This window comes from Entelurus aequoreus, linkage group LG12 (assembly GCF_033978785.1).
Source record: "Entelurus aequoreus isolate RoL-2023_Sb linkage group LG12, RoL_Eaeq_v1.1, whole genome shotgun sequence".
In the NCBI taxonomy this organism is placed as follows: domain Eukaryota; kingdom Metazoa; phylum Chordata; class Actinopteri; order Syngnathiformes; family Syngnathidae; genus Entelurus; species Entelurus aequoreus.
Genome location: NC_084742.1, coordinates 13225431 through 13239737, shown reverse-complemented (window position 1 = coordinate 13239737; position 14307 = coordinate 13225431). Strand labels below are relative to the sequence as shown.

General features: G+C 39.6%; 1 protein-coding gene across 1 annotated transcript in view; it reads right to left on the bottom strand.

Annotated features, from left to right (window-relative positions):
- LOC133662623 (probable polypeptide N-acetylgalactosaminyltransferase 8) overlaps positions 1 to 14307 on the bottom strand; it is a 38134-nt gene that overhangs the window by 1214 nt on the left and 22613 nt on the right. The window contains exons 5-10 of the mRNA XM_062066736.1: positions 12769 to 12966; positions 12559 to 12673; positions 6474 to 6659; positions 5330 to 5467; positions 4797 to 4892; positions 4553 to 4720 (exon numbers count right to left, since the gene is read on the bottom strand). Coding sequence (XP_061922720.1) covers positions 4553 to 4720; positions 4797 to 4892; positions 5330 to 5467; positions 6474 to 6659; positions 12559 to 12673; positions 12769 to 12966 — 901 coding nt within the window. The remainder of the gene's footprint in view (positions 1 to 4552; positions 4721 to 4796; positions 4893 to 5329; positions 5468 to 6473; positions 6660 to 12558; positions 12674 to 12768; positions 12967 to 14307) is intronic.

Here is a 14307-nt window from a genome sequence, read left to right as displayed (position 1 = left end):
GGGGGATTTTAAAGATGATAGAAAAACGCTTGGAAGATGCGGCAAATGGGAGTCCCCTGTGTTGCTTTCGAAGCCCTCTAAAATAACTTCAAAACCCTCCATAAGTGTTTTATGAACACAATGCAAGTCTATATATAATGTAGTAACTGACAAATTCATAACGATTTGCAATATGTACAATATTTACCGTATTTTGTTAATTTTAATCATTGCCGGAACTAATTTCTCTGCGCATTTATTTCCATTTCCATAGCAGCGCACTTCCGACTTCTAGCAACAAATGTGTGTTCTACTTCCGGTAACAAACGCGAGTGTGTTCTGATCAGAGGTGTGGACTCGAGTCACATGACTTGGACTCGAGTCAGACTCGAGTCATGAATTTGATGACTTTAGACTCGACTTGACAAAATGTAAAGAGACTTGCAACTCGACTTAGACTTTAACATCAATGACTTGTGACTTCACTTGGACTTGAGCCTTTTGACTTGACATGACTTGCTACTTACCCCAAAACCTAAAGTTTAAAAAGTTATTTGGGAGCGCTCCGTAGCTTTCATTTTGTACGTGTCTGTCTATCAGTCTGTGTGCTGCGTGTCAGCGTGTGTGCTGTCAGTACAACAGCCAATCAAATTAGATCTACATTGTTTTCATCACACAGCATTCAGCCAATCAAATTGCAGGACAACCAATGAACAAGAGTTGTCAAACAACGCGCCAGTGAGAAAGATTTATACCAAAGTTGGTTTCGTTCGGGTATAAAAACTACGACTTGGTCAACAAAAAACGAATTGCCGTATGCAAATCACGCAGTTCGAATATTACAGACGGAGACGCAACAACTTCCAACTTCGTTCGACATTTGAAGTTGCACAAAGAAGGGTAAGTTTTGAATGTAAGATAACGTTTATTGGCTAAGTAACATGACTTTTATTTGCTGTGTAGTTAAATCAGTGAGGCTGTAAACTCACTGCTAACGTCATAACCATAGACATCTTATAAGTAGACGCAGCATCGAGCAGTACTGCTTACTGGCGCAGACGAGACGGGGGCCGCCATCTTGGAGTGGTGATCCGCTCCACTCAGTGCAATTCATTTGGCAGGAGCAATGAACTGTCAGCGCATTTAATTCATTTTACCTCACTGAATACCACTCATTTTCACGCGCTTTTTTGTCATACGTGTAGCTATGATAACGGACACATGTTTTATTATTCATAGTTTGCTTAACAGTAATATAATATTCTTATATGGTATAAGTGACCAGACGTCCGAGATCAAAACTGGGAATATAAGCCCAGAGAAGGGGGAAAAAATTGGTCAGCTATTTTTAAGTTGAAGAAACAATATAATTACGTTATATATACATGCGTATATCCTACATAAACAATGTATGAATACATTAGATATCTATATATCTTATAGACCGTATCTATGTTGCTGCAGCAGCAGAGAGTTTATTCTGTCTTGACACTTTGTATTGATATTTTGTATTACATTCTTCCCTTAAATGATCATGTTTACAGTGATTGTTATATGTATTTTTTATGTATGTCGCTTTGGATAAAAGCGTCTGCCAAATACTTAAACATATATAAACACCTGAAAGTCTTTATATCAGCTAAAACCACCAATCTGTTTCACTGGATTCAGAATAAAACCAAATGCTGTCTTACCCAACAATGTTAGTATTTGAATATTGTTACATGAAGACTTATTCCTGGTTACAATTATACTGTTAAGAAAGTATTGTCTTATATTTTGCCTAAAATGAGAATGCATCATAATCAGTGGCGGCTGGTGAATTTTGTTTTAGGTGGGGCTGAAAGTTTGTAAACCAAACCCCTGTAGGGGCGTCATCCTCCCCCAGAAGATTTATTTGTGATTTTCACATACAAATATTGAAGATCTTTGCTCCTTCTCAACTCTGTGGTAATGTTATTTTCATAAAATACAACCAATAGTACATTAATGTTAAATCTTACTTGTGAAAAGTAATCCCCCGATTCCTATTTTCAACAGTCCGCTCATTTGAGCAGGAAAACGCTGAACACCAGCCCGGCATCTTTGTTTTCTACCTGTCAACTGTCAGTTTAGGCTGCTCGCCGGCTCCTCATCACCACTTCAAGATGCAATTTGCTCGCGTCACAGCAACTAATACTGCGTCTACTTATAAGATGTCTATGGTTATAACATCATTTCAAACACAGCTATATGTTGCGTCCACTGCAGTTTGCTACCTTATTCATACTTTTTGTCAAGTGATTTTTTTAAGCAGGGTTGCATGAGGTACCTACAAATAACGTAACGTTAGTCAATGTATCACACACAGTAACATAACGTTAGACGGCGGTCAGCAGCACCGCGTATTTTAGCCACCTACAAAAAGACAAACATAGTCAAATAAAGGTCAGTTAAAATGTATAGTATATTAAGAATATGTGTACATATTGCATAAGGCCCTGACATCTAAAAAGTACAACTCTGTTCATTGTTATGTTCATGTATTTGTTATGTTTTTCATGTGTACGCACACATAAACACACATACAGTATGAGATGAGATCAATGAGATAAGGTAAGAACAGAATAGAAACTGCTGTGGAACTAGTTACAATGCAATATGCCATGGAAATACAATGTTAACACTTTTGTACAAATAAGTACAGTTGCACTTGTTTTTGCAAATGTGTTTATTCTGTAAAGGAATGAGTTAAATGTTTAAAATTGTTTAAACTATTAAAATGACTGGTTAATAGTGCTATAATGAATTGCAATGTCAGTACTATTTTTTTTCCTGCTATTTCAAATGCACTTGTTTTAATAAATAAATACAGCGGTTTAAAAGCATACACAATCTGTGTAAAAATATTAGTCTGTGGTTAAAAGGACTTGAAAGGACTCGAAACTCAAAATGCAGGACTTGTGACTTGACTTGAGACTTTCCAGTCTTGACTTTGGACTTGACTCGGGACTTGCCTGTCTTGACTCGGGACTTGACTTGAGACTTGAGGGCAAAGACTTGAGACTTACTTGTGACTTGCAAAGCAATGACTTGGTCCCACCTCTGGTTCTGATCATGGCAGACTTGGTAACAGACAACGAAGACGACTATTTTTGGACAAATGAGGATTCACAACCTTATCTTTTTGAAGCTGAATATACGGAGGATGAACTGCTGCTTTTAGAAGCCAGCACCAAGGAAAAGCCAAGAGAGTGAGGTGAAAGTGAATCAAAGCTGCAAAATGTGGAATTTGAAGCCAAGCTATTTTGACATAAATAGAGTGCTTACCCAAATAGACCAGAAAAAATGTCCCAGGCTAGCTGGACCAAACAGACAACTGTCCATCGAGTGAGGTACACTTTATATCGATCATGATACACGCAGTACATCATGCGTGTTATTACAACTACAGTACATACGCTGTCTGACTAGCTGTGTACAAACAAAACATGAAATTGTGGGCTAATTCTTTACAGATACTGTAATATGATTGTTCATGTTTTTCAGTCAGTAGAGATTGGTGTTCTATCGCAGTGTTGTGCATTACCAACTGAAACGCATTTCGCGTTGACGTAGAAGCTAGTTTATCTCTTGCCGTAGTTAGCTTTTACGGCTAATACCGTAGCAAGCCGATGTGTTACTATGCCAGAAAAATAGTTCCTCAGTGTTCGCGCTTACGATAACAATGTCGCTATAGCTTGGTTATTATATACCGGTTACAAATCATAAATGACATATTGTTGACCGTTTTTGAATGCATTTTTAAAGTGTTTTAGAGGTAGAAACAATTGCTCCCATTAGCTGCATTGCTAGTCACCAAGAACAAGCCGATTTTTACATGTTAGACTGAAAAAAGAAACTTGTCTTCTTGTCTCTCACAATGATTGTGAACGATAGGCAAAATTCCTAAAAAAACAAGTGCGGTTTCCCTTTAACTTTTGTGCTTCGTCACGATATAATCACCCGAGCATGGAGCCCAGCGAGACCAAAGCCGGACATGGAAGCACAGAGCCAGGCCAAGACACTGGCCTCGGTCCGATGGGAAATATACAGAAGGATTTACTCAAAACTACAATTTATGACAACGGTGGATACAATGAAGCGGTAAATCCAAAAAGGGTAGATATATGACTATTTGTAATGATACGTTAGCATGTAGCATCCTCTTCACCATTGAAAGTAGCAAGTAGGACACTTGCACATGTGTAGAGTATTTACAGCGCTTCACTTTTTCCACATTTTGTTATGTTACAGCTTTATTTAAAAATAGAATAAATTCATTAATTCAAGCGCTAGAACTACAGCATGTCTGACGGTGGCAAAGACGCAGTCGCCGGGAGCTGCAAGGGGCAAGGCATGGAGGAGAACTTTGGCATGTAAATAAGAGCACCCATAAAACGGCTCGTTTTCAGAGACAGTCAGAAAGCGGCTTGAAGATGGTCCGTGAAGCAAAATGTATGCAACATTTTTTGTATAAACCACAAGGAAGTGTTTAAATGTAGGTTACAAATCATATTATGACCCTTTGTAATGCATACTGTCCACTACTCACCTGTTGGAAGTCCCACAACATGTGGAACTTCTTCTCAGCGGCCATCTTGCAGTCGTACAGCGCCGGGTAAATGCCTTTGCCAGGATCCACCAAGCAGCGGTTGTTGTTGTACTTGTGGGACTTGATGCCACCGATGTAAAGTTGTCCGTTGGTGCGGTAGTAGCAGCGCTGCTCCACAGAAGGAGGATGGTCCAGAAATGCACACAAATAAAATAGGGGTGTGTGTGGGCGTGGGAGAGCATACCTGAGGGGCGAAGTAGTGGCATGAGTAGAGAATGGGGGTGCTGCCTGGAACTGGACCTTGGTCAATGCAGAGATCCGGCTTCAGCTTGTTTATCAACTGCCAATAGAAGCAGAATGGCTCTTTCAGAATTTAGATCAGTGGTCGCCAACAATTTTGAGTCCACGGACCTGCTTGATTCTGATGGAGTGAGACAGCAGTAAGGCGAGGCGACTGTCGATGTTGCGACTTATTTTTATTAACGTGACACTTGTTGTTGTAAATGTTCCATTGTATTTTTTAAAAATATATTATTTGAATGGAAACGGTACAAAAATAATATTGTTTATGTATTTTATTTTGGTGAATTGGATGTACCTTATTGTGAAGGGGCACTCTGCAGGATGTTTAACTGTGTGTGTCTGACGTCGTCACTTATGAGAGGTGATGTTGGTACTACGTCGTAGCGTCACAGGTTTTTTTTAATACAATGTGGAAGTTTCAGGGGCCACCCACGGATCGCGCAGTGTGTGATCTGAATGATGTCTACTACTCACTGCTCCGTACGCCAACAAGTCGGCGAGAGGGTCCAACATGGGGTAAACGTTCTCCAGGTACCACTTAAAGGGTTTGCAGTTAAGCTTCTCCCTCAGCTTCTTCCTCTCAGACACATCGCCGATGTCCTCGCCGTGATTCTGAAGGCACACATGGGGAAAATTAGGGATGTTTTATGCTGCCGATTCTAATATGGATTATCCGTGAGTGAGAGCTGCCGATAACAATAAACTGTTGACAGTTTCATAATATCAACACAACGTTTAAACTACTTTCTTATTTGCTTTTATTACATACAATTGTTTGAGCATAACAAAGTCCGTAGTATACAACAACTAACCAAAAGTAAAACTACTATATACAATTATGTTAAATCATTTGGTTTTTGCCCTCAAAGTCCTCCTGTGTTCAGGGAATTATACGCCGAGTTTGAAAACATTAACAAAAAAAATATTTTGAGAAATAAAAGTATCAATGTAATCCCTTTAGTATCCATCATACACTGATACTACCTTTGGTAATAACATCACCAATTTATGGATGGATCCACCCTCTTACATGTCATGTATCAATGCTGACTCACCAACATTTGTTATGTTATCCTCTCTCTAACTCTTATTAATCTACTTATTCATTTCCTGTTAATATCCTGCTTACTTTCTGCTGTAACGTGCTATCATATACACTTTTTATTTCTTGGTGTTGTTTCAAGCTAGCTTAACTAATAGCATGTTGGCTTCTAGCTTGCTCTCAGTGTGTATGTAACATGTTTAGCCTTGTGACAATGATACTTAAGATACTTAAGATAAGAACCGCAGTTAATTTGCTGCAGTAGGGGTGATTATTATTAGATCCGAGGAGCGGCTCCACACTGTGTATGGAGATTCATAATCAACTGCTACCTTGTCAGTCAGGAGACTAAAATAAATACTGTCAGCCAGAACGGATCGGCATTAATAGGCAATGCCGATCACGTCCTTTTCAGAAAAATCGACCAAAACTGATTGATGGCCAATCGATCAGCACAATTCTAGGGAAGATGTCCACCTTTCTTGGACAACAATGCTACTCTGCTCTTCTGGGAACACAAGATTTTGGAATGTCTTTAGCATTTGGTTTTCCTTCTTTTGAGATGTGACGACCAACCTCCAGCGGAAGGTTCCATGCGATGTTGACGTTGTGCTTGTATTCGTCCATCCACACCTCGGCCACCCGCAGTGCATTGCGCTTCATGGTGACGCTCAAGTCCGGCAGGTACGGCTTGGACGCACGCTCGATGTGTGCGATTTTGGAGCAAGGGATGATTTCCACGCTGCCACCGCACAGCCAAACCTGCAGGACAAAAGGAATGTACACTACATGCAGAACAAAAAAGATTGGTAAATATCCTGCGGCCTCATTTGTAAAGGTGGCTGTGCAGGAAAAAGTTGCATCAAACAGGGTGAAATATTGTTAAGTAACTTTCACCGCACTTATAGAAACATTTCATGCAGAAAGGGTTGCGTATATCTATGTACCTTTTTGACAATGTGTAAGGCAAAGCACTTTTATTTATAGAGCACAATTTGCACAAAAGGCAATTCAAAGTGTAAATTAGAATAAAGAAAAATAATTCAAATTAAAATCAGAAAATACAATCGTCATGAAAACAATCATAACTAATTAAAAATCAATCAAATGCTGTAGATAAAATACTCTGTTGTCATAAATAAGTGTTTTCAGGCGGGATTTGAACATTGCCAACGTTGAATCCCGTCTCACATCTTCAAGAAGACTATTCCAGATTTTAGTAGCATAAAATGGAAACGCAATGTCACCATGTTTGGTCCTGATTCTAGGCACTAGCAGGGGACCACTCCCTGAGGTTCTCAGAGCCTGAGATGGTTCATATGGTTCTAACATGTCAGATGTACTTTGGCACAAGACCATGAAAAGACTTGTACACAAGCAGAGCTGTTTTAAAGTCTATTCTCTGAGCAACGGGAAGCCAGCGCAGTGACCTAAACACTGGACTAATATGGTTGTATTTCCTGGTTCTAGTCAGTACTCGAGCAGCAGCATTGTGGATGTACTGCAGCTGCTTTACAGCTGGTTTAGAGAGCCCTGTGAGAAGGCCATTACAGTAGTCTAAGCCAGTGGTCCCCAACCTTTTTGTAGCTGCGGACCGGTCAACGCTTGAAAATGTGTCCCGCGGACCGGGGGGGTGTATTTTTATTTATTTTATTTTTTTAATTTTTCATAAAGAAATACAATCATGTGTGCTTACGGACTGTATCCCTGCCGACTGTATTGATCTATATTGATGTATAATGTATATATTGTGTTTTTTATGTTGATTTAATAAAATACATTTAAAAATAAAAAAAATAAAAAATTAAAAAAAAATTTATTTCTTGTGCGGCCCGGTACCAATCGGGCCGCGGCCCGGTGGTTGGGGACCACTGGTCTAAGCTGCTGGAGACAAAGGCGTGGATTAGTTTTTCTAAGTCTGATCTAGACATTATTCCTCTGGTTTTGGCATTGTTCTTCAGGTGGTAAAAAGCTGCTAATGTTATTGACTTAATGTGGCTGTTAAAGTTTCATTATTCCCCCTAAATGTCTAACCTGATTATTAGGTTACAGTAAGTGGGTCTCAAAGTGACTAATAATAGTTTCTCTTTGCTTCTGTAGGCCAAAGACAATGATTTCAGTTCTGAGTTTAGCTGAAAAAAAACATTTTGCATCTACACAATGATCTGTTTGATGCAGTGACAAAGTGACTCAACAGGGCAAGCAAGGTTCACCTGCCACCAGTGACACGTGGATCTGAGTGTCATCTACATAGTTGTGATAGTATACATTGAATCTGTGTATTAGCTGACATTGGTAGCATGTATAAGTTGAACAACGGGTTTCTCAGCCCAGATTTTAGATATCTAGTGTGTAACTTATCAAGGCAGCATGTTGATGGACTCCGACTGTGGATGATTTCTTCAACTGTTTGGTCAGTGTCAGGAATGAAATGTGGCACTCCCTTTTCTGTCCCCAGACCGAGTCTTAATTGAGCTTTTTGCCTACTTTTAATCATTCTAACCTTAACAGGAGCAATGTTGTCTAAAACATTTACAATACTGGATGCATATGAGTTCAACAGATCATCAACATTTGCATATAGGGTGTTTTCAAAACTAATATTTTCCACAAATTGTGTTCGTATGCTATCATTTATGAGTCTTCCCCTAACAACCGCAGACCCAACTGCTGATTTGGGTCTAACAGACAAGTCAAAGAAAACACAGAAATGATCTGATAAAGCAGCATCGATAACACCTAACGTTTGAAATAGCAAGACCCTTAGTAATGATCAAATTAAGAGTGCGGTCTCACGGGTGGGTGGGCTCGTTTAGTTAGTTAGACCAAACATTTCAAGGACAACACTGAGTTTTTTAGCATGCCTGTCATTTGCTACATCTACATGCACATTTATGTCCCCTGTGATGATCAAACACTCAGTCAGTGCACACAACTGAAAGTAATTCCATAAAATCATTCATCCATCCATTTTCTACCGCATGTCCCTCTCGGGGTCACGGGGGTGCTGGAGCCTATCCCAGCTGCACTCAATAAATGAATTTGAATTCTGTGGTGGTTTGTCAATAGTGATATAAAGTATGGACAGTGGTGTGCTGTCAGGGCCAGCAAGGCCTTCTCTGCTGGCCTAACATAAGCAGAAATCATGATCAAAATTAAAGATAAAAGTAATTTTTTATTTACTTTCCCTATATATCTAAACATATTCATATTCTCTTCATGTCATAGTATGCTCCTTCCAGCGCTGTTGTTTTTAGGTTATATAGTTTTTATCCAATCAGAATTCAGCTAGCTTATGTTGCCATGCTGTGCCAAATCTGCCCGAGGCCTTTAGAATTAACAATGCTGGCGTCTGTGCACTGTAAGTGAACGGGCACATACAGTTGACAGACAGTTGCGATAGCCAATCAGATCACGAGTTGTTGTCAGTAAGGCTTCTAGCTGGCCTAAGGCAGATATATTGTGATGTTACGAGCCAGGTAACCCATTAACTCCATTACCCAGCATGCCACAGTAGTGAAGAGCGTGCGCAGTAGCCACGTTTAGCCAGCAGCGGGATGTTTGTGATGAGCACCTTGTGGAGTAAACTTTAAGAACTCGGCCAACACACCTCATCTGCATCTTTTATGATTAGAAAAGACAACACATATATTTGCAAGGCCACTTTCAAGAAGGGTATTTAAAGAGACACTACATCTTGTGAGACGATGTCAGCCAACCCCGGAAGCTCGAATGTGTTCTACAGATTGTGAGTTTCAGATATGTTATTCATTTATTTTTTCACGTTTAATGTTTTTTACAATTTTAATTTTGATAGTACCACATAAGATATGTTTTTAATTGCTGATGCGGGTTTATTGATTTTTAAATGCGCCACAAAATCACCCGTTATGTACACTGTTGGTGGTAAATCAACGCCCAGTAGTGCGTAAATGTGTTTCTGTATAGTATTTCTCCAGCAATGGTCATGTGGTGATATAAATGATGGTATTTTGAGAGGTAATCATTGAAGTCGGATATCACTGAAGGCCTAGGTGGGAAACGCCACTGAGTATGGGTGACTGTTGTATCTCCATTTTGAATGACATACTCAAATGATGAAATAACGCCAAATGACAATTTATGGGTATGTATGTTCATGGCACAAACACCCCCAGCCCTCTAGTTTTGTCGTGCCTCAAACAAATAGTTAAAGTGAGGTGCGCTAGTTTCATATAGAACAGCATTTGATGTTTTTATCTGGTGCCATGTCTCAGTTAAAAACATAACATCGAGATTGTAAGAGGAAATAAAATCATTAATTAAAAATGATTTGTTACTTAAAGATCTGACATTGAGTAACTTGCTTGTTTTGAGATTAGCTAGAGTTTTCCGAGACATTGTGTTCTTCAAAGGAATGTGGGTTACATTTCTCTGATCTAACTGGTTGATGTGATTTATTTGTGGCGGCCCGCCACGAAAGAATTACGTCCGCCACAAATTTAAAAAAAAAAAAACTTTTTTTTTTTGTCCTGTCCAGCTTCTCAGGCAAATCATATAGTTGATGTAGATGCCCATATAGGCTGTTCAGATTTACTTTACAAAAGAGAAGTGTAGGATACTTCTCTTGTTGCCTTATTTGTATTTGACCACTACTGTTTTCTGTTTATTTGTTACTGACTGACACCTCTGCCTCTGTTTCACTTTATGTTGCTGGTAAATAATATGGTTGTAGTAGTAGGCTAAAGTTAAATTATTTAGTATGCACTAATTAAAGGGGCAGAGCTTGGATGGATGGATGGATGGATGGACGTTTAAAACAAAACTGTTATTATTAATTAGTAAGTATACATTTTTTGAGCCTTTTTAGAGAAAATCATATCATTGTAGTAAATTATGCAAATTACTCGATGATGTCATGGTGACCACACCCATAGCCACGCCCCCACCGCCACAGGTATCTTGGCAGTTTATGGGAAACACTGGATGTTTATCAGCACAAAGGCCCTTAGCAACCTAGACAATAGCATTGACGCTGTTGGGAAGACAGCTATGGGCACTGCTGGCGGGGGCCAAGCTGGGGCAGCTTTGGTTAATTGAATAGGCTGAGGAGGAAGAGGGGCGCAATCTTTTTGGGATGACAGAATCCTTGATCATGCCACGTCCGGAGTAAGGGGCATCATTTTAATCCCTGGTTTCACCAAGCTTTCTAGATGAGGAGAAAGACAGTGAAGCATCTCTGGAGGGTGTAGATGCAGATTTGTGGTGAGGGCCGTGATGAAGGTGATGATGATAGAGGAGTTGCTGCATCACAATCCTATATTAGGGAGACTGATACTGACTGTGTAGACCTCACGCAAAGCTTTTCAGACAGGAATCCGATAAGATCACCACCAAATAAAGCTCATACTCACATTAACACAGCGCTTACGCCCCCCAGGAAGAAGAAAACATTTCGCTTCCCCCTCCATGAGATGTTTACCAGTGAAATCATACTATTAAATTCAGTAAGTACACGCTCATTTCTTTGTGGCGGTAGTGTATTCACAGCACTAAAACTATTTAAAAAAAATTATCTTATATAATTTCTATTATTTATTCCAACAATTTCCGTTCAGCTTCTCATGCCAAATATTTTCTCCAAGTTTTTACAGTAACTAACATTAAAAGCTATAAAGGCTGTCGGTTTAGTGTTTACACTCAGTTTTTGGTTGGATGAGCAAAGTAAGGAAGATTTGCGAAAGTCTTGTCATGCTTGAATAAAAACTAGTCCTTCTTTATTAACCATATGTTTTTTAGCAGGGATGCTAACAGTCCCTTTCACAGACAATATATTGTTGTGCTTTCCTCTACCATTGCTGACGTTCTACTAGTTACATGAAAACACTTGATATGAAACACACTGCATCTTTTTCAAGAATACCCCTTTATTGCAAACCTGGAAAATGGCAGTCAACATTTTTTTTCAATTATTTTAAAACAAAGAGTCTTCTGGTGTATTTAGTTAAATTACCATTTTGTTTTCCAATGTGAAAAAGCAGGGAATGAATTCATATACGTACTTACAATTCATTCTGGCCCCCTGATTTTCCTTTGTCTTTGTACTTTTTTGTCCGTATGGATATGAAATAGTCTTAAATTATATTCATTATGGTATTTTAAAAGTCTTAAATTTGACTTGTTGAAACATGCACGGACCCTTTGGAGTCGCTGTCTCTGTATTTGTCATTGACAGTCCAACACTTGATTCTCAAACTCCTCACCATACTCATGAGTTAATTAGCGTGACCATTTATGGATGATTGAGGGAGGAACTCTTCAGTGCACTGCATGTGTGGTTTATAAAGAGAAGAGTGCATACTATTGTGCGCAACATACTTTTATAAATCTGAATTTTCTTGTGTGCAACCAATTTGGTTCAGGCCCTGCTTTTCTGTTCCACCTGGGACTTGAACCTGAGAGAGGAGAATGCTAGCTACTGAGCTAAAAGCCCCAGCTATAAACCCAATAGCCACCACTACTCTTGAGGTTGTCAGTGTGTAAGGTTTACCACCGTACACATGGCCAAGCCACGCCGGCTGGCCCCCGTTCCACGTACACACATTCTAGGGTTTGGACTGACTACGTTCAGTTCCACACACACCTTTATAAATGAGGCTCACAGACTTTAAGGTGATCTTACCCGAATGCCCAGCTCGACATTCTCACCACCGTATATCTTCATTCCTCCGTCCAGACTTCCGATCTCTCCAAAGAACTTGCTATCTGCGACAAGTATCCCCATGACAGACGGACTCCTTTTGAACCATTGAATCATGAGTATAACATCATCCACTGACACTCCAAAATGAGTCAGAAAACAACTTGGTGAGATTTTTCATGATGGACTCACTTGCCAGGCTGCGACTCGTCCTTGAGCTCGTACCACTCAGGCCTGAAGGACTCGTACATGCACCACAAGGCCCAGTCAAAGGCATCGGCAGCAGGACCGTAGCGGGTCAACTTCAAGTCATCGTAATTGACTTTATCAAAGACTGGTGTCACAATGACAGTTCGGTCCTCCTTGATGCGAGCCAGCAATGGTTCTGCCCTGAGTACACACACACACACACACACACACACACACACATATACACACACACGCGACTCGACATCAGCTGAAGCTCTACTTCAGTCTTCTCAGTCTGAACCTGTCAGCCCTTCCGTTTTTACCGTATTGTGTCCCTCTTTCCCGGCGTCTTCCCTTTTCTGTACTTCTACAGGCACAGCTTCAAGTCTACTCACCCTCAGATTTACTTCGTAGCATCGGCCTAACACACATTATGCAGCCTGTAAAAAGTCAGGCCTTTCAAAATAAAAGCATGCCTGCAAAGATATTAAGGTTGTCATGATACCAGAATTTCAGTAGTTGATACCGAAACCAATGAATTGCCTCAATTTTCGATACTCATTTGATACCGATTTTTTTTTTAAACTGAACCCATGTACTTTTAAAATTACTACTTTATTGGAAAGTATTTAAGATCACTGTGCCTCAACATCTTTTTGCAAATAATTTAAATATCAGTATGAGCTGCCAAGATGTAACTATACATTCAAAAAAGAACAGCAGTGTTCAAAACAAACTTGACTGTGCTTATATATGATCATAAAAAACAATAGTCAGCTGGTTTACATTCTAAAAACAACAGCAGTGATGTGGAGCCTTCCAGTATATAAAATTAAAAATATTGTTAGTTATTTGAATTGTAGTGACCTCATTATGTCATTTGTAATGATATAGGCTAAAACAGATTTAAAGACAAATCTTTGTGTGCACTTTATTAAATTGCTGCTGTTTTTTATGTTTACAGTATTTCATTTCTACAATGTGCCACAGGTCGATAAACAATTGCTACTTTTGGAGCAACTTACCTTTTTTGCAGTATTTCCTGTTTTTTTATCTAAATTGGAGAGGCACATGATTTGTTTTGTTGCTTGCTTGTTTTGGATGACTAAACCACATTTTCGCTTTAATTGGAATTTGTTTTGGATATTATGTGTATGTACCATTCGCGTACACTACAACCTTTACAACAGTGGCAGTTTAATTTTCTTTGGGTGAAAAGTGTGATTTGAAAACGTTGTTTTGACATACGGCTACTACAGCTACTGTATACGTTCCAAAAAGGTGCTTATTAAGTTCACTGCTAAGGCGAAATGTTTCTAAGCTGTGTCTTCTCGGCACTTCTGAAAGTCATAAAGGTTGTGTTGCAACAAGGTTTCTACACCCTTTGCGTACTTTGGTAACACTCCCCTGGGGCTTGTGGAGGCGGATCTTTGACACACTCTTCTCTTTCACTTCATCTCTTCTCAATTTTGATGCGTACAGTACATCGCTGCCACGCCAGATCCCTTCTGCTATGTCTTTTATCCTCTGGCAAAGCAGGTG